This window comes from Eretmochelys imbricata, chromosome 1 (genome assembly GCF_965152235.1).
Source record: "Eretmochelys imbricata isolate rEreImb1 chromosome 1, rEreImb1.hap1, whole genome shotgun sequence".
Lineage (NCBI taxonomy): Eukaryota > Metazoa > Chordata > Testudines > Cheloniidae > Eretmochelys > Eretmochelys imbricata.
Window position 1 is genome coordinate 318,976,587 of NC_135572.1, and position 21,434 is coordinate 318,998,020.

The window sequence follows — 21,434 nt, forward strand, 5'->3', positions numbered from 1 at the left end:
CAGGCAGCTCTACGCGCTGCCCCGACCGTAGGCACCTCCCCCGCAGCTGCCAGAAGCAGCTGCACGCCCCTCTCCAGCTCCTACACGGAGGCACAGCGTGGGCGGCTCTGTGTGATGCTCCGTCCACAGGTGCTGCCCCTGCAGCTCCCATTGGCCACAGTTCCTGGCCAGTGGGAGCTGTGGGGGGCGGCCCTTGGGGCAGTGTGCGGAGCCCCCTGGCCTTGGCTGCCCCTATGCATAGGAACTGGAGGGTGGACATGCAGCTACTTCCAGGAGCTGCACAAAGCCCTCGACCCCACTCCCCAGCAGGAACTTGAGGGCCGGATTAAAAGGTCCAATGGGCTGGATGTGGCCCGTGGGCCGTAGTGTGCCCACCCCGATCTAGTATCATGAGACATGCATTTTATCCCTTAGAGATACAGGAATGTAATTTCTTAAAATGATCACAGGTCCTTCAATCACAGCCGTGCTTGTCTAATATGGTTGCTGGATTGAATCTAGAAACACTCTGACCTCAGACCAGTATAATTCTGTTTCCTTGTAATTTCAAGAACCAGTTTGATACACTTAACCCTGTAATTATTGTTACGCACGTAATAACCACCAGCTTTTGGCTAAATAACATTTGAATTAATTAGTTCATGAATGGATAATAGGAAAGAAATATAGCAGTGAATTTCCTGAAATAAGTAACTTTCTGCAAAAACAACTTTAGTTTAAATTAGATTTAAGATCTTACAAAAGCATTATTATAGGAACTATGGCTTTGTCTCATATATTTTATTATTATTGTTATTACAGTTATTTATCATGCAGGAGTGACTAGAGAAACCAACCAGATCAGGGCCCAACTGTGCTAGGCACTGTACAAATACATAGTAACAGACTACCTACCAATAATAAAACCATAAAAGATGAATAAAACTTGGGAGGGGAACAGAGGCACAGAGACATGAAATGACTTGCTTGGGGTTACATAGCAGAGCCAAGAATAGAATCCAGTCCAGTGCCATAGCAACAACCTCTTCAGAACACAATGCTTGAAATGTTATGGTCAGACAAAGGATTTAAATCATGTGTTAAGCATAAAACTCAGTACAGCCTTAACTATGGAACCATTGGGATGCCTCCATAATTTAAAGGTATTTGGAATACAAAGTCAATCTAGACAATGTTTTCAGTGTACTAACAAATTAACATCAACAAATGTGTCAGATTAACAATAGCTGTCCTTTGAAATGAATCAGAGTGCATTTACTGGATAAAAACTGAAGTAAATGATAGTACATATTAATCTAAATATAATCAATATCTTAAACTACATCTTTTTTAAGGTTTGCCACAAATTAGTTCTATTTATGTTCATTAAAAGTTGTCTAAATAAAGGCTGACCTAGCAGTGAATCTGTTTCCTGGATTTAGCTCTATCTCAACTCTCAGCTCAACAGAGGCAAAAAAAATCCTCTCTGGGGAAGGGAGGATCTCATACTGTACTAAAGCAAGCTGCTTATGCAACACCAAGAGTAATATTTAGATCTACTTGGCCAGAAGAATAGCTGCTGTTGTGTGTATGTGCAGAAATTAAGGATGTATCTGGGAACACTCAAAAAATTCCTCCCAGAACTTGTAAATGAAAAAGTAAAAAGCCCAAATTCTGTGAGTAGCCATCTTTTTTAGAGACATTCCATTGTCAATATTCGGAAGGAGAAAAGAAAATGAACTGACATACTGGTCAGCTAAAGTTTCTTTTAGTAAACATATGAAGATTTACAATTGTGTCTTTCACTTCCACTCCACATGCTCTCTCTCTCTCACACACACACACACACACACACACACACACACACACACACACTCAGCTGCTGGGGCTTTAATATCTTCCAGTGATTTGCAGAGCAAGGTATACTGTTTGGTTATTTTGGGGAAAAAAAAAACAGACACAGAACTGGGGAGACAAGGTTTTTACAAAGGAAGAAAATTGTATCAACAGACTGAAGAATGTGGGGACACACCACAAAGCAGATTACTGTTGAAACTAGTCAGATAATAAGCTAAGTAGCAAACAGAAGGGGCTTTGTCATTAACCCTAATGATCTGTCCACAGAAAGGGCCAGCTGACTCACCCTTGCCCTTCTACCTTGATCCACTTGGATACTGTGACCTTGTTTTAAATTCAGAATGTGAAGCTGTGCAAAAATTTCTTATTTACATTCTATCCAAACATTCTCATTTATATCTTTGCCTAAATTGCTTTGTTTAAAGTTAGGTGGCTTTTTTTCTTTCCCCCTAAAAAATCAATCAGATAAAAAGCACACTGCTTCAGCTTTATTTATGTGACACAACACTGACATCCAGAGGCTGACAAAGTAAATAGTAGGTCTGCATTATCAGAAGCCTTTTATTTATCCAGCCACGTTTGCAGTCTTGCCAAAAATCTTCAATCACATTCCAAATCAGAACGATACCTACCTAAAAGTCCAGCTGGAGACAGTACATTTTTAAAAAAAAATGCATCATGAATAAGCTTCTTGGTTTGGATCTATCAGATACAAAGGTATCTGATTCCTGTCTGGTTTACAAGAAATCCAAACCCACTATTTTTGCAAGTTTAGATTTTATCTAAAACTTCAGAGACTCAACCAACCACCTCTAACCTTAAAATTCTAATGGATTTTACCATCTCTTAATGCTGATTCTAATATGTGTGTGCTTGTTTCTAAATACAACTCACTAACTTTTTGTTTTTAAATCAGAGATATTTAAATCCTAAATTTCTAGTGGTAAAGACCACTGTGCCATCCTAGGTGGTATAACTGTAATTTAACTATCTTACCTTGTACCATAATTAAAGTATCTTCTGGCTCTTGAAGCAGCTCATCATGTTTTACAAAATGAACAGCTATTTTTCTTTGCCCCTGATTTTCTGTATCCCACACTGCAGAATCATACCACAATGAATTATGTACTTCTGGATTTGGAGCTGTAGCTGCACAGTCTCTTAATATTAAGTCAAAATCATCTCCATCTGGAACTTCTTGCCTAAAAACATTTGAGAAATCAATAGGTAAATAGTAGCAGCTTCTCTTTCAATAGTCTAGTAGTTGAAATGCAGTACTTTAAATAAACAAGATACTGAAATATTATTATAACAGCATATACAGGAAAATTCACCTTTCCACACTGATCTTTGACAAAAGATAATATACAACAAGTTGTAGCAATTTAAGGGTTTGATGGTGCACAGCAAAGGCGTGGAGTGTTGTGCATATAAGCTCAAGGAAAACTAGTCCTGCATTAATGAGCCTGCTGCTGCATGCCAAGAAAACTAATCCTGTCTATCAGCAGGGGTAAAGCCTAACACCTTCATCCAAGCCCACACTGAAATCAACAGAAAGATTCCCACTGACTTCACTGGGCTTTGGAATAGGCCCTAAAATGGCCACATAGCTACATATCTCTTTAGCACTGAAATCCAGATTACCCTACTCTATTTTACCATGCATTCTGCAAAAAAAAAAAAGAAAAAGAAAACAAGAGCAGCAGCTGTTTGAGACCACTTTCCACTACAAGACAATACCTTACGTTGTGCCACACATAATCACTGTTTGTACTTGTGCTGGAGTGCAAACACATTGCATTCCTTGCTCTGCATGGTGGAATAGCTTGCAGGATCAAGCCAATGTATAAGTGTAACCATGAACACAAAGATAGTGGATTGCTTATGAAATTTTAACAGGAAATGTTCTGGCACACTTTCTGTTGGGGGAAAAAGCCTTGCTGGCTTTGAGTGGAATAGCAACAAGGAGACAAGAAACATTGTTACACTGAAGAAAAAAAAAAAAAATCTTTAAAAAAAAAAAAAAAGCACCACAGATGTCAGAAACTCAGAATATCTCTATTTAAAAAAGCATTTATCCACACCAATTCCCTGCTCCCAAAGAAATCAAGGGCAAAATTCCAACCAGAGCATGCTTCTGAACGCATAACTGTACTGCACGAAAGAGTATTCAGTATTAATTGTGTCTGTTTTTTTCTTCTATTGGCATTTGTATTTATTTATTCATTCATTTGCTACATGATTTTTAAAGTATTTCACTCTGCTTTGGAACTTATCAAATTTTGAAATTTTCTCACCAAACAAAATTTTTCCAGCTTTTTTGTTCTGGGTCAATCAAAACATTTTGGTTTTAAAATTTTCATTTTTAAAAATATTTTATTTAAAATAAAACAAAAATAAAAAAATTAAATATGAAATAAAATTTTGAAATGAAAAGTAACTGAAATAAAATGAAAAATCAAAGTGTTCTGATTTTACTGAAATGCTTCAATTTTTTTTAAAAACAATATTTTGTCGGAAGTGACCTATGCCCCTGGAATGTTTTGATTTTGATGAATCGGCATCTTCCTATAAAAAAATGTCCTATCAAATCTGACAGCTCTACTCAAATGAAGAACCCTCTCTTTTTTAAACCAGTAACATTTTTAATTTAATTGTAATTTAATTTTAATTGTAAAACACAGATGTTTGTCTAATACAGGACAACGTTCTTAAATTGTTAGAACTGAACTGTACCATTGATTATTAAAATAAAGCTTATTTCCTTGAAGACTTCACTAACTCGCCGTAGGTAAGGGCCTACTACAGAAGTGGGTGGCTGAGGCCAAACTAGATTATCATTATGGCCCCTTCTGGCCTTCAAGTCTATGATAAGAACACTTAGCTCTCATATAGCACTTTTCATCAGTAGATCTCAAAGCAAATCACAATCTTTACTGGATTTATCCTCACAACAGCACTTTGAGGTACGGAAGTGCTATTATTCCCCATTTTATAGATGGGGAAGTGGAATATATGGGTCCCCCTGATACCATGATGGAATGCCCCTCTCCTAAGCTCCATTTACAGAGCAACTTCAGAACAGTCCTTCTGCAGATTGTGGGGGGGAGGGCAGGAACAGGATAAAACTCCCCACTCTGGCTGTGACTTTTCAAGTGTATGTCCAGATGCAGTCAGAAGTTAGCACAGTTTGTAAAGTACCTTGGGCTGAAAGCTTCTGTATAAATAACATATTGTAAGAAAGTCTCATAAGAGGACCAGTAAGCACTGATAATACTGCACAGTGATGTATACAGTGGTATACAGATGTATACATTTTCACCACAGAGAGGGCTCGATCTCGAAAGAAACTGAGTGGTCCGGCCGCATTTTAGCAAGGCATTTCAGCACATGCTCAACTTCAAGCATTTGAGTAATCTAAAGTTAAGCACGTGCTGGGGCAGAGAGCTCATCAGTTTTCAGGATCATCCTTGAATAACATTATTAACCCGCACAACCCTCCTCTATCAGAAAGGCATTATCCTCTTTTTAAAGATGGGACACCGAGAGATGTTAAAACTCTTTCCAAGGCCACATGGTGATTTTATGAGATCTAGGATTAAAACCCAGAAGTAAGACTCTTAAACACACATACTACTCTGCTCTTCATGATGTGCTAGAAGGTGAAATGATGTTAACGTTATTTAACACATTCAATGCACTTTCTTGAAACATCAAAGATTTCCTGAATTTTTACTTAACTTACAGTAGTGAGTTTTGCCAAGACAAAATTGATATCTGACAGTTTTCAAATGGTATTTTTCCCCCTTAAATAAAATAACTTTGAAAATAAAGCAAAACTCTGTCTCTAGTTGTACTGGCAGTCTCCACCATTCTAGAATTCTAAAAGCCAAAATACAGATAGTTATGTGGATACCAACAGATTATTGTGATGGGATACTCAAAAAATTGTAAGAGTAGGGTTAGGTAAATCTTGCTTCTAGGTCCAGGGCATAATTGAGTGCCATATTTGCAAACTGGAACAGAAACTAGAATTCTGGAGCCACTGAACAGAACTTATTAAGCATATCCCATATGATTACAGTTTTCCCCAACTAATTTCAGTAAGCTTCTAAGCCTTTGCTTGAAATGAAATGGATTTAAATTCAACTCATCTTCAGTGTTAAAAGAAAGATGAAAATATTTAAAAGATTATCTAAGATTCCTAAAACATACTGAGCAATCTGTAACTTTTACTGTTATTATGTAAAATACTTACAGTGAGTTGCATTTTGAACAATAAAGTTTAACAGACTGATAGAGCTTCTGGGGTTTAAAAGTTCTCAGTTTTGCTCTAATGCGATACTGTTGAGGAGCTGCGCTGTTCAAAATAGTATTCAGTGCTGTGTCATCTAAATGCTGATGATCTGTTAACACTATAAAGCAATAAAAATACAACCTATTAAGCAATAAAACAATACCTGGAACAAAAAAGTGCACAATAAGGTGAGTGGATGGGAACATCACAGGGATGTGTTTAAAGAATTTTCACTGCTGTTTTTTTAATTTCAGAATTTTCTTGAAAAAGGAAAAGATACTCTATTGGATCTTAAAGTATATAAGCACATTTGAGAAATTACTTTTGCAGAATCTGTGTGCAGCTGTAGCTAAAACTGATAAAGGTTCTAAGTAAGTCAGCTGATAGCTGAAATTACAATTCCCATGGAACTGATTGTTAGATTTGCAAACCCTGGTAAAGTAAAATGGTCTTCTTGCAGCACTTAAGCCAGTTTTGACAAATCACATGTCCATTTTTATGAAAAGAGTGGCAGCAACAGGTATGAGCTGAGCTGACAGAACTCTTGAGAAATGTATTTGTGGCTGCAGCCTCCGCTTTACAAGTACAATGTTTCAAATGGTTCCTTTGGCCTTTCAGACACAAGACATTCCCAAAGTCTGCAGTGATTTACGCCTGGGTGAAAAGGATTCAAGTAGGGAAAAATCCTACCTATTTTAATAAGAATGTAATTTTGCAATTTCTTAAAATATTGTAATTTCTTCCCATTTAAAAATGTTCCAACACAATGAAACAAATACAATAGGATATTTCAACAAAGGTGACTAGAACAAGATACTGCCAATTGAGAGGATGAAAATACAAGGCTGAATATATTAGCATCCAATAGATATAACTGCCCAATTTGTAGTGTGGCTTTATCTACATCTAAATGCATATCTTCCTTAAAAACAACATTCATAATGGTAATTAGACAATTACATTTACTTCAACAGTTTTGTAGCTAACATCTCAACATCCATCTTTATTACTTATAAGTAGGGTTGGCAAAATTTGATTTTTATTTTCTTTTAGTTTTGATGGATAATATCTATTTTTATTTTTAAGCTTTTTCTATTTTTATCATTTTAAATTTTCACATATATTGGAAATTATGGGGGGGGAAGTGGTCAGACAATTGGGAGGGTTCAGACAGTAATGATTCAAAAAGTTAAGCTTTCTAACCATTAAAACACAAATTGTCAACATCACATGTCAAAATATACAAAGCATATATCCTTAAATTAAACTCCAATAAGTTCTCTAGCAGCATTTTTGTTACTTGGACCATCTGTAAATTCTGATGATCATCAATGGAAATATTTTTTCATCAGTATGTGTGTGTACACTGAAATTGAAATTTACTGAAATGTACAGATAAACTTCTAAGACTATTTATATGAAGTCTACCACCTTGGTATAAAAAAAAAAAATGCTTCCTACCTGTAACAGATAACTGCTGGCATCTCTCTGAATATGACTGATCTGTTAAAAAATGACATATTTTGAAGGAAAAGTAATTGTGTTAATTGAGTATAACATTGCTACTAACCACTTAACATTGTACGATTGTTATTAATTCTGAGTTATAGATAACTGCTGCATTTCAGTTAATAGGAAAAAATTAATGTAATCACTGATGAAAACTTGATACTCTACGTAAAACTACATTTATATTTGTCTTGATGTCATTTGTAGTTGAGAAATTTATATTTTTTTAGCTGGGCAAATCTCTCTCCTATCTACACTGCTAATGGTATAATTAGGCACCCCCTAATCATTCAAAAATCCACTTGCTTTTGATCCCTGACTTACGCCTTGTGTTTTATTTTATTTTTCATAGGTGTTTGTTTGTCCACTAACTAGACCAAATATGGTCCAATGGCAGACAATTGAAATGTATGATCATATAAGTGTGTCAATTAAAGTGTTTTAAACCATGAAAGATGCTTTACAATAGATTAATACCTACATCTGATAATGCCTCTTACTATAAGAGGGTCCATTCCATTCTGTTTGGGCAAGACCTATTTTTCATTATCACAGTATCCTTTAGGTTTTGCTCAAACTGTATAGGAGAAGAGACTAACAGTAAAAGGCTTCATCAGGTGCAGGTATCTTTATTCATATATAATAATATTTATCTTAGATTTATGTTTACACAGCGCATGTTAGTACAGCCCTCGTTACTTGTCACATTTGAGCTGCACTTTTACTTTCACCCAAACCTTGTTTTCTATATTTGTTAACAAAGAATGGCATTACAGTTAACATCTCTGCAATTAGATTCCATACACTATAGGATATCTGTATGCATCTGATGAAGTGAGCTGTAGCTCACGAAAGCTCATGCTCAAATAAATTGGTTAGTCTCTAAGGTGCCACAAGGACTCCTTTTCTTTTTGCGAATACAGACTAACACGGCTGTTACTCTGAAACCTGGTGCCTTTTATGGACATAGATTTCTGTTAAGCTCAAGGACACTGAAAAGTGTTTTTTTCCTGATCAACAGCTCTGGACATTAACTTCTCCTGCCTGGTAGACTGAGTTCTAGGAATAATTTATTCACTATTCTCATTGTTCCGGACCTCATCAAAAGTTCAGAAGTCTATAACTTCATAATCCGACAGCTAACAGGTAATTTGCTTTAAAATAAACCCAAGGCCTTATTTCTTAGTCTTCTAGCAATTCTGAGGTTCTGTCTACAATGGTGTTCACCACAGCGGAATCTAAGAGCAGTAAGGGTCTCCTAAATAGATTCAGTTCCACAGGATTCCATTCTACACAAAAAAGAATTAATATAAGAGATAACTATTGAAAAGGTATATTAAGTATGAATCCAATAGTAGCTGCAAACTTCTCCCTCCAAATATAAACTTTTTTAAAAATAAAAATGTACTGAATTGCTAAAACCACAGCACCATTCCCTTGAACATCTGTATATTAGCTCATAAGAGTCTATTGTTTTTTTGATGAGTGAGAGATTTATGCAGGTAACATACACAGAATGAAATGGAAGCAACACTCGTGAAATACCCAGAAAGGAGAATAGATTCTTGAATCTTAGTTCTTCGAAACAGAGATAGTGAGTATTTTGCTACTATTCCTACGTGTCATCATAGGCAAAGGACAGTCTCTTTCTTAGGTAGACACCTTACTTTTGATGTGAGTTTCCTTAAACCAGCATTCTGTTTTTTATGAACATGCTTCCTGTTAAGGGTTTGTACACAGTGGGGTAATGCACACTAGTTGCACATTAATTGGTGTGTACACCCTGCTGGTGTGCACTAAATGTTCTCTAGTGTGTTTTAACATAGTGCTGTTTCAAAACAGTGCTACATTACAGTGAAGTGAAGATCTTACCCTCTGTGTTTAAATTAACTCTTTACCAAGTCCTTTTTAACATTCATTTATTTACATGACAATCTTCTGCTGTGAAACAGAACAATAAGAGAATATTGGTTTCTGGTCTAATAGAAATGTATCTTGTATCTCCCAAATACTTTTTGTTTAAATGAAAGAAAAACATTCCATGTCTTCTTTAAAGCAATAATAAATATAACATGACCAGTATTATTTTCATGTAGCAAGAAATAGTGAATCAATTTCCAATTGCTCTTACATGATAGACTGCCAAAAATGCCATCCAATTCCAGTGAAGACATGCTCTCCACATTTTGACTCTCTGTGAGATTCACAGAATCCATGAATCTATAAAGAAAGAACAAAGGTTTTAAAGATATACATTTTCTGTGGTTTTCAATAGATCTTAAAGGTATCAAAGATGTGAACCTTTTCTTCACAGAGTCCAGCTAGAACGTTTAGGTATAATAGAAACTATTGTACGGACAGAAAACAGAAAAGAATCCAAGGGCTATAGGCATGTTTACTGAAGATTCAGTAGGAGAGACCCTCTGAATCAATATCCTATATAGCACAGAGAGAGAACTGTGCTGCTGGAAGTGCAGACTTTCTGATGAAATATAAAATTGAGACCTTGAACCTGAGCTATTCTTTGCCTATGGGCCCTAATTCAATACAGTATTTATTGATGTGCCTTGCTTTAAACATGGACTTAAATCTCACTGACTTCAATTGGATCTAAGGACATGCTTTAAGTGAAGCAAATGCTTAATTACTTTGCCTAACTGGCACCTTCATCATTAAAAGACTGCATGCCACTTTTAAAAAGAGTATTATGTTTACAACACCTGCTAGCTTGGCTAAATCATAACTTGGACCATTATGATTTGTTAATCTAAACTCCTCTTATAGTTTCAATTGGAAAATTTAATCCTCACTTACCTACCCTCTTTTGAAAACTGTTCTGTGGTATGGTAGTGCCAAACGGCAATCTCATTCCACTCCAGAAGCACTGGGTGCTTACATGTAATCAACCCCCAAAGCACTTACAAATGTAAATAGCTTCTGTTTACTAAAATTCTAAAATACTGCAATTAAACTTCCAGACTAGTCTCAAAGATTATTTTCAGAACTTACGCTTTTAGTTCTTTGACATCTGGATTATTTTCTGGCAGGACCCTAATTCCTCGACCATAACAGGTGCCACCATGAAGATGAAATTCTACATAGGAAACATCAGGCTGGTTCTCAGCACTGGCTTGTTTTGTATGCAGACTGTAAATTCTCAGAAAGCTTCCAACCTAAGCAAACACATGATTTCATAATATAAAATGAATAGAATTATCATGCTTTTCTCCTAATAAAAGCCTCTGAACCTCAGAATCAATCCCCTTATCTACTTTTACTCTCAATGTTAAGCTGGTGTGCAACTGTCCCATCAGTTGAGAAAGACTGGATCTGGCTTCTTGCAAAGTCTGCTATCAATTTTGCTCTCCAAGCAGCCAAAGTAAACAAGACCAAGTACTTCCTCCCTGTAAGGACAGAGTACATTTTTATAATTGCAAAAAGACTCTCCAGAGACAGATCTGTGTTGTAATTTTCATGTCCACATGGTTCATTTGATAGAACTCAGTATGTCCACCACATCACTAGGAGTAAATTAATGCAGTAAGTTTCATGCCCCACCATGTGTTATTGTTCAATGAGCAAATAATTTACTTTGGGGCATCAAAGAACCAACACCTTTCACAGCTCCAAACCTTTGGCACTACTTCTAACTCTGCCAGACTTCCTCTCCACGGATCAACAGTAGGTAGAGTATTTCCCCCCTTGCTTAGAATCAGTTCTGTTATATCAAAACACAGACTTGCCAAATTACAAAAATACTTTTAAATCTATTTACAAAGATGACTTCAAAGACAAAGGAGGTCCCAGAGGATTACTGGTGTTTCACATATTTTCAGAATGAATATTTTTTATTATAACAAAAATAAACGACAGTTTTTTCATAAGGTAGGCACATTTCGGGGGTTAACTATGTTCATTTTCCTTTGACTTATTTTAATGATTTAGGAATATAATTTACTGTTTTCCATATCCTTGTTGAAAAACATCAGCCAGGATTCAGTTGATAGGCTGACAGTTACGCAGCCTTCTTTGAAGTTGCAAATATTTAATAATCTTGATTTATACTTGCTCTAAGTACCTTTGAAACATGACTCATATACGTAAGTTACAGAAGACTCTAAATTCACACTGGATTAACCTCAATATTGCAGGGGTAACACTTAAAAAGTTTCAGAGTTAAAAAGTTCTGTTTTGACTGCCTGGTTTGAACACATAATTGCCCACATGGGCAGAAATTTCTTAAGTGCACTCATAGCACTTATTGGGCCTGATTCTCAGCAGGTGTAGACTGGAAAAACTCCATTAAAGCCAATGGATTTATGCAGATTAGTATTAACTAATGGTGTGGCCCATTATTGTTATAGCCACATCTGTTTTGCATTACACTTTACAGTGGGTTCACTCACAGTTCATGAGACACTCTTTGTTTCTTACATACCTAGATAATTATTTTTTAAAAATAAAAATGTATGATTAAGTGTTTTGCATTTGTTCACTTAGATGATAAATATTTAAGGTTTGAGGGAGCAAGAGGGAAGGGGCTGGAGATAATGGCCTACACCTTTAAAAATCAATGGGAGACTTGCAATTGTCTAAGCACAGAACCAGTCCCAAGACAGAGAGGGGCTAACCAAAACTAACGAGTCTTGGAGACAGATTTAAGAGTCTACAAGGTGCAAAGTGGCTGGGAGTGCATTCCTGGAATTGGAGAATGGTGACAGATGGCAAAAAGTTGCTTGTGAAAGGAGGCTATCAACAAAGCATTGAAATATGATGAGTTGGCAGAACATAGGTTGTATGTGGAAAAAAGGAAATGTAGTCAGGAGCCACACTGTACAGAACTTTGAAGAGGAGGTTAAAGAGTTGAGCTTGATGCAGATGAAGACCAGAAGTCAGTGCAAGTTTTCAAGAGAGCAATACATACGCACACAGGTAAGTGGAACAGTGAATAAAGATGATGATTTTTCCAGTAGCATGATGGGTAGACTGACTGGCACAGTGTGAAGGCTGAAAGCAAAGCTATCCAAATCTTTACAAATTAAAAAAAAAAATTAGTACTGATTTTATTTCCACTACCTCCAACTACTCAGGATACTGATGATTTAGAAACACCATACAATTATTGTAATAAAAATCACACTCTTCAAATTAAATTGGGACAACCAGAGCAGACTTAACATAAGAACAGCCATACTGGATCAGACCAATGGTCCATCTAGCCCAGTTTTCTATCTTCCGACAGTGGCCAATTCCAGATGCTTCAGAGGTAATAAACAGAACAGGGCAATCATCAAGTGATTCATCCCATGTCACCCATTCCCAGCTTCTGGCAAACAGAGGCTAGGGACACTTCAAAGCATGGTTTTGCATCCCTGACCATCCTAGCTAATACCTATTGAGGGACCTATCCACCATGAACTTATCTAGTTCTTTTTTGAACCCTGTTATAGTCTTGGCCTTCACAATATCCCCGTGCAAGGAGTTCCACAGGTTGACTGTGCATTGTATGAAGAAATACTTCCTTTTGTTTGTTTTAAACCTGCTGCCCATTACTTTCATTTGGTGACCCCTTGTTCTTGTGTTATGAGAAGTAAATAACACTTCCTTATTTATTTTCCCCACACCAGTCATGATTTTATCAAACTCTATCATATCTCCTCCTTAGTTGTCTCTTTTTCAAGCTGAAAAGTCCAAGTCTTATTAGTCTCTCCTCATATGGAAGCTGTTCCATACCTCTAAGCATTTTTATTGCCCTTTTCTGAACCTTTCCCAATTCCAATATATCTTTTTTGAGATGGGGTGACCGCATCTGCACACAGTATTCAAGATGTGGGCATACCATGGATTTATATAGAAGCAATATGATATTTTCTGTCATATTATCTATCCGTTTCCTAATTATTCCCAACATTCTGTTAGCTTTTTTTGACTGCCGCTGCACATTGAGTGGATGTTTTCAGAGAACTATCCACAAGAACTCCAAGATCTCTTTCTTAAGTGGTAACAGCTATTTTGGACCCTGTCATTTTATGTGTATAATTGGGATTATGTTCTCCAATGTGCAATATTTTGCATTTATCAACATTGAATTTAATCTGCCATTTTGCTGCTCAGTCACCCAGTTTTGTGAGATTCCTTTGTCTCTTTGGAGCTTTTGATTATGAAAGCTATGATATCCGAATGGCCTGAAATGCACTGATTACATTCAGTTAGTTTTCTCACTAGAGATTCTACAGTCTTCTGAGTTTCCTTTGAGGCTAACCACTTGTTTTTCCATCTTGGTAACTTGAGATTTGCACATTAGCTCCCATTACTGACAGGTATTATCAACAACTTACTAGGCAAATGATAAAGTGCCAACTATCTTTAAATTCTAGGATCATTCCTTTTACTAAGAAACCAAGTTTGGACCATAAAGAGCTTGCCTAATTACTGCTTACTCTCAAACCTCCCATTTTATGGATAGTGTTTGGTAAGTCAGTGCTTATTCAATTCCAGGTGCACTTGGACACCAATGATATAGGAGGTAGATTCCAATCTCCCTCTTGGCTTTCCTTAGAGTAGAGACTATTTTAATCAGAGTCTTAAATTATCTGCTGAGTTTAAAATAAACAGCTGAATGTTGGGTTTATGTTGCATCTCTCAGTAGTCTTTTTATAGGCCAGACCAGTCACTAAACTATATTGCTACCCTTCATTCCTGGAATGTGCCTTGAAGTAAATCAGTGATAATGGAAAAACGTGTTTCATCGATGGACTGGAAGTGTGGTGTCTCTCAAGTTCTATACTATCTGTTTGGCTTAGTCTTTCTACCACCGTGTCAGAAGTCAGCAACAGACTGCACTTTTCTAGGGAGGTGCTATGGAGTGGAACCTGCTCTCTTCCTGAAAGCTGTCTGTCTCTTCGTCCTTTGAAAAAGTATAAAAATCCTATACACCTTAAAGCTTTGGATTCAGAGATGTTTACATTATATTTGTCACCACCTCTTCCAATCCTCTTCCTCTCTTTTTTAAAGTTGTATTTCTCCATCTGATTTCCCGTCTTTGTATTTTAAGATGGTATTTTATTAGTTTCATCAGACTGTTAACAATGGTAAGCTTTCTCTTCTTCTCTCTCTTTTTTAAACTGAAATGAGAACTGAGAAATTCATAAAAATTGATAAAAAAATTTTACTACCTTGTTGAACAATCCTGAGGTAAAGACAGCACAGGGTAAAAGGCAGTTGTTTGCAGAGATTAATACACCGTTTGGGGAGAATTTGGAGGAAGTAAACAGTTGGTAGTTGAGGAAGTGTAAAAAAGTAACAGTTCTGAAGATGTTAAAGAGTAACAGTTGTGGTGATATAAAAAGTAAGTTTTTGGTTTGATGATAAAACCCAGTTATGTAGATGTAATTATTTGTGCACTCGGTACAGTCACATTGGGTGGAACCCTGGTAGTTAAACAGATTATACAAGGGGGTCAGGTGGCTACTACCATCACTATGTTTTTGTCCCCAAGAGGCTTTATAGCTATTCTGTGGGAAAATGGGCGCTTTTCCCACAGAAATGGTCTGTAAAGGACTATCTGGCTGCCTGCAGCACTCTGATCTATATTATTTGACTATTGGATGAGTTAATCAAAATCATTAAAGGAACGCAAGGGGCTTCTAGTGGAACTTAACTTGACTGTCTCTGATTGTACAAGATGGGAGTGTAATCAGGTACAGTTGTGTAAAAAATAATAGCAGTGCAAGGAATGTTAAGATCAATGGTTGTGAAACCCTCAGTTCTGTATTGTTTTATCTTTATGGCCCCCACTTTTCTATTGTTATTCTGTCTGGTTCTCTAATTGTTTCTGTCTGCTGTATAATTAATTTTGCTAGGTGTAAGTTATTTAGGGTAGTGGGATATAATTGGTTAGAAAATTACGTTAGGATTGATTAGTTAATTTTTTAGTAAAATGACTGGTTAAGGTATAGCTGAGAATATTACTATATAAACAGGTCAAACAGGAAGTGGAGGGAAGGGAAATTGGAATCATGCTTGCTAAGGGAGGGGAAGGGAACAGGGAATAGGAAATGGAGAACAGGGACACAGGCAAGACTCTGCAGTATCAGAGCTGGGAAGGGGGACAGGGTAAATGCTCTGCGGTGTCAGTGCTGGAACAGAACACTGGGGAACAGACGCTATCAGCATATAGAGATAAGTCCGACTGGTGCGAAGGGCTTCAGAATATGCTTGCTTGCAAACTAACCCCAATAAACATCGTATTGTCCGCACTTTGGATTTCTGTTCTTTTGCGGCTTGCTGTCTGTGTGACAAGAATCAGGGAAGTGGGAGGGTAAGGAAAAGCCTTCTAAAGTGTTTAGAAAGATAAATGCTGGTATTTGTTTTTCCCCAGCTTTCCAAGTATTGGTATAGTAAGATGACTGCACGAGCCTCCAATTTATCCATATGTAGCAGCCCAGCAGAAATAAAACACATGAATCCAGCCAGAGACAAGTGGGAAAATGTCACTGACTTAAGCAAATTGGCAACCTGGAGATTTTGCAGTTTCACTTCCATTTTCCCCAGAATCAGTTTAAGCATGAATCTTTTTACAGGTCAATTCTTAGCAAAGTAGGAATAAATGTGAAATGAACAGCCTGAACTTTAATGAGAAATCATCTAGGGGATAAGGCTACCTCCCTAAAAATCCAGAGATAATTTCCATCTCATACATTTATAATCATTTGGGCTTGGTCACTCAATCTCATTTGTATTTTTTTAATCGTTATCCTGGATTTACTACAAAATGTGATATATCCTGGTGTGTGTGTGTGTATATATATATATAGTGACAAAGCTCTGTCCTTGCCTCCGTGGGTCCTGTGTTTCCTGGCGGATTTCGCTAGCCTCAGAGGCTCACCATGACCCTGCACGTAACCCTTCTCTCTCTCTCTCGAGACAAGGGTCACAGTCTACTGAGCCATTTTCATCATAAGCCAGCAAGGGAGGTGAGGAGAAGTTATCCTTCCTTGCACAGTCTCTGTTGTCTCCCAGTCTCGTGATTAATCAGGGGGCAAAGGTATGGGGCGGGGGGAGCCCAGGCCCACCCTCTACTCCGGGCTCCAGCCCAGGGACCCTAATAGTATCAGCTATGGTAGCTGACCTTTTAGAAACATGACATGTACAATTCCCTGAGCTACTTCCCCCACAGCAGCCCTCACTTCCTCAAGCTCCACTTGACCCTGACTTCAGGGCCTCCTTCCTTGTGCCTGATATGGTGTGTACTACTCAGCCTCTCCAACAGCGCAACTTCCTCCCACAGCTCCTGACATGCACACCCACCTAACTGGGAGCCTTTTAACTAGTTTCAGCCAGCCCCTGATTGGCTTCAGATGTCCCAATCAACCTAGCCTTCTCCCTGCCTTCTGGAAAGTTCTTAATTGGCCCCACATGTCTTAATTGACCTGGAGCAGCTGCCATTTCACTTATCCTGGTGCCAGGGATTTGTTTAGCCTGGAGCTAATATATCTATCTCCCACTACTTTTCTATAGCCATCTGGCCTTGCCCTGTCACAATATACACACAATGAACAATTTTTATTTTTTTTTTTACTTTTTTTTGCCTACTGAGTAGGTGCAGAAGAAAGCCTGAGATATGTGATCACTGCGTGATTGATCTTGTTGAGTTAGGGATAAGTATGTACTAGGCAAGCAGACGTAGAGGTTTTGCTGGTGCCAACTGCCCTTTTCTTGGGCTCAGCCTAAACACCAGGCCACTAGAATACTGGGATGAGAAGAAAAAAGAAAACACAGCTTTGTACACAGAATCTGATTCATCCAAAGAAAACAGAACTCTACTTGAGGGAGAGGGAAGGCCAGGTTCCTTTTCTCTTAACTTCTTTTGTTTTCCTTTCCCTTCTTGCCCTGAGCCCCAATATGCCAAAGCACTTAAGCATGAGAGTGGATCCACTGCAACCAATGGGACTATTCACATGCTTAAAATTTGTTTACATCCTTAGGAGCGTTGCTGTTGTTGTGGGAACTATTTCCCCCTAAAAAGTTAATAAAATACAGTTTAATACATACTTATTAATTACCTTCCCTAATATTACTTTTCCCCATCACACACAAACAGTTGCTTTTATTGCTGGTACAATGGTATCAAGAATGAAGGAAACCTGGTCCATACAATTATGAATGTGAAAGGAGTTGGTTCATGAGATAATCTCCCTATTAGGATGTAGTCCATGCTGTGAAAGCATTTGTAAGCCCCATGACCTACAAAATCATCAACCCCACCATTAACTCAAACTAAAAACAGGATGAGCATAATCCAAGAGTAATTAGGATTAATCCTTCAGTGAGACCATAGGAAGCCAGAAGAAGCCAATTAGAAACAGCTGAAAGGCTGTCAAATCAGGAAAGGTAGAAGGTCAAAGAAAAATATGAGAAAGTTTTGAAAGAATACATCTTACTTGCATGGAATTCTTGGCATCAGACTTAGAATGAAGTATGAGAAGTCCCAAAAGTTGATACATCCAAAACATAAGGATGCTGTTGCATAGCCTTGTAGTGCTATATAAATAGCAACTTAAAAAACAAAACAAAACCCTAAACTCAAGGAAAAAGATGACTACTTACCTTACTACAGTACTATAATTGTTGTTCCTCAAAATGTGGGTGCATATGTATATTCCACTCAGATGTGTACATGCCCTGTGCACCAAAGCCAGAGAAGGTAGCCTAGCTGTACCCAGAGGGGTAGCAGTCATACCCTCTGGCCCTTTATCTCCTCCCCAAATTTATTTAAGGGTAGGCCAGTGCCGACCTTCCTCAGTTTCTTCACACTGAAAAGTAAAGAATTGAGACTCTGACACAGAGGGGACAAAAGGTGGATCATAGAATACATATCTGTACCCAAATTTCAAAGAACAGATACAGTACAGGTAAGTACCAGTCTTTTCTTTGAGTGGCTGCAGACCTGCATTCCACTCAGATGAGTCACAGGCAGTATTAGAAGGAGGGGGGGCTCTGCGTCTCCTTAAAAGCCCGTCTCCTTAAAGAGCATCTGAAAGACTGCCTTTCCAAAATTCACTTCTGATTTGGATGCAGTTGTAATAGCATAATGCTTGGTAAATGTACGCATGGAAGACCAAGTAGCAGCCCTGCAAATGTCCAATGTTAAAACATCACTGAGAAACGTGATCTATGTTGCATGGGACCTTAACCTCTGTGGAAGTAAACTCTGAGCTATCCCACAAGCCACTGTAATACAGCATGTTATCCATCTGGAAGTCGTCTGTGCAGAGACTGTTTGACTGTTTATGCAATCTGCAAATGAAACCGAAAGATGAAGAAGTGATGAAAAAATTGGCTTAGTTCTTTCCAAGTAAAATTCCAAGCATCATCTCACATCCAAGGAATGAAGATGCTGTTCGTCAGCATTTGATTGAGGTTTGGAAAAAAAAACAGAGATAAGCAAATTGTCTGGTTAAGATGAAATTGTGACAAAAACTTTGGATGAGGTCTCAAGGCCACTTTGTCCTTGAAAGACCGGGTATACATTAAGACCTGAAGCTCACTAACTCTTCTCATGGAAGTTATGGCCACAAGACACACTGCCTTTAGGCACAGGAGAGATAGAAAACAAGTTGCCAACGGGTCAAACGGAGGACCCATGAGAGCAACCAACACAATGTTAAGGCTCCACTGAGAAATCACTTTGATGAGTGATCCCTCTCAGAAATCTGACTACCATGGAGTTTGAGTAAACTGATTTACTTGAACTGGAGGATGAAATGCCGAAATCACCAATAAGTGGACTTTCAATGAACTGACTGACAGACGAGAGGACTGAAGGGATAATAGATACTCCAAAATGTCCTGGATGCAGGCCTCTTCAGTTGAACTCCCCAGGCCAGGAACCACACTGAAAACAATTCCACTTAACCAAATATGTAACCCTAGTAGAGGGCTTTCTACTATTAAGGAGAAACTATCAAATGCAGAACAGTGTGCCTCCTCCTTATCTGGCCATGAAAGTGAGGTGCAGACTGCTCAGTGCTGGATGCAAAATCTGAGGCAGTAGAATGGTAAAACAAGGAAGAGGAGTGAAGTGCTATAGTAGAGAAATTGAGGAAGTCAGAAAACCAGCACTATCTCAGCCAAGCTAGTGCAATGAGAATCAGTCTGGCATAATCCGCCTTCAGCTTGATAATGACCTGAGGAGTGACTGGGATCAAGGAGAAAAGCATACATCGGGACCGATCCATAATTCAGATGAAATGCATCAGTCAGGGAACCTGGACTGAAACCTGCATGAGAGCAAAAGTGACGGCACTTCTTAATGTCCTCCATTGCAAGCAGGTCTATAGTCGGAATGCCCCATTGTCTGAAGATGGACTTCAGCACACTGGTCTTTAGAGACCACTCATTAATCAGGAACTTCTCCCTGAATAGACGATTGGCCAAGTAATTCTAGGCCCCTGGTAAATGAATGGCTGTGGGATTGACGTTCTCTTCAATGCAGAACTGCCACAATTTCATCACCTTCTAACAAAGCTGACTGGAATGAGCTCCCCCTTGTTTGTTCACATAATACGTCACAGTAGTGTTGTCAGTGAGTATGTGAATTACTGCACCCTTGATCGGTGCTCGAAATATCTTGCGTGCATTGTAAATGACCTGAAGCTGATATGAAAAGATACCTCCTGCTCCATCCACAAACCTTGTACCTTAAATTCCCCTAGATATACTCCCCAATTTATTGTGTAAGCATCAGTATTTATGGTCCTGTTTGGGGAGAGGAGGTGCGGAGATGTATGCCAGGGTGCTCCCTTTGCTCATTACTCTGAACTGTCCACCACTGGAGAGAATGAAGAACTGCCAGAGGCATTTGGACAAGCCCATTTTATGCCTGATAATTTGGACGATAGTCCAACTTCAACAACTTTGAAGGGAACACAGGAGCAATCTTGCATGCTGGACTATGTAAGTGCATGTGGTCATAAGACCTAACATCTTCAGGCCCACTTGGGTAGTAGTCGAAGGGTAAAATGGAGAGACAGATACAGGTGATGAATTGCCCAGAATTGCTCATTTGGTAGAAATGCCCTCAAGCTCAAGCAGGACCCCAACAAGCTTGCTTTTTTGATTTGGTATTAATGTCAACTTCCCCATGTTTAAGATCAGACCCAGATGATCAAAAAGGAGTAATGTGAACTGTACATACAAGTGGACTTGTTCCCCTCACTGACCAATCATCCAGGTATGGGAAGACATGAATTCCTCTTTTTCTAATTTTTAGCCTGCAGTTTTAGTCTGAATCATACATAAATGAAAGACCCTTGAATATAAGGGAATTTTTTGGAGTTGAATCTTTATAAAATATACAAGAGACACCACCTTACAAAATTTGCCTGATAGCAAAAATTTCTGAGCTGGATAAATTTTTAATAGTTAAGTGCTGTATTTCTCCTCATATCCAATGATCCTAAGGAATAAATCTAACTGTATGATTAGCTCTGAGCAGCCATTTTTTAGAGACTAAAGGTGAGATTCTACAAAGATTTGAGGCAGTTAAACATGAATTTTGGCTCTGATCTTAAAAAAAAACAATTATAGCGACAATTAGAGAGCCAAATGAGTAATTTATAAAGCTATTTTTGCTCTAGCTGGCTCTATGGAGCACAAAATAGCATATCATTATTCTTTCCACCCAAGCAAAAGAGAAATGAAACTGCTGGATTAAAAGACAGACAAGAGTTTGCAAGCTAGCAATACTCAATGTCATTATAATACATTAAGGATGGATATTGTGTTGTAC

The 21,434-nt window shown here is 38.0% G+C and overlaps 1 protein-coding gene across 3 annotated transcripts in view; it reads right to left on the bottom strand.

The window, feature by feature from the left end:
• POT1 (protection of telomeres 1) overlaps positions 1-21,434 on the bottom strand; it is a 137,299-nt gene that overhangs the window by 18,483 nt on the left and 97,382 nt on the right. For all 3 annotated transcript variants that reach the window (XM_077834557.1, XM_077834547.1, XM_077834561.1), the window contains 5 exons: positions 10,652-10,815; positions 9,774-9,862; positions 7,595-7,636; positions 6,095-6,251; positions 2,833-3,038 (listed from right to left, as the gene is read on the bottom strand). In XM_077834557.1, coding sequence (XP_077690683.1) covers positions 2,833-3,038; positions 6,095-6,251; positions 7,595-7,636; positions 9,774-9,862; positions 10,652-10,815 — 658 coding nt within the window. The remainder of the gene's footprint in view (positions 1-2,832; positions 3,039-6,094; positions 6,252-7,594; positions 7,637-9,773; positions 9,863-10,651; positions 10,816-21,434) is intronic.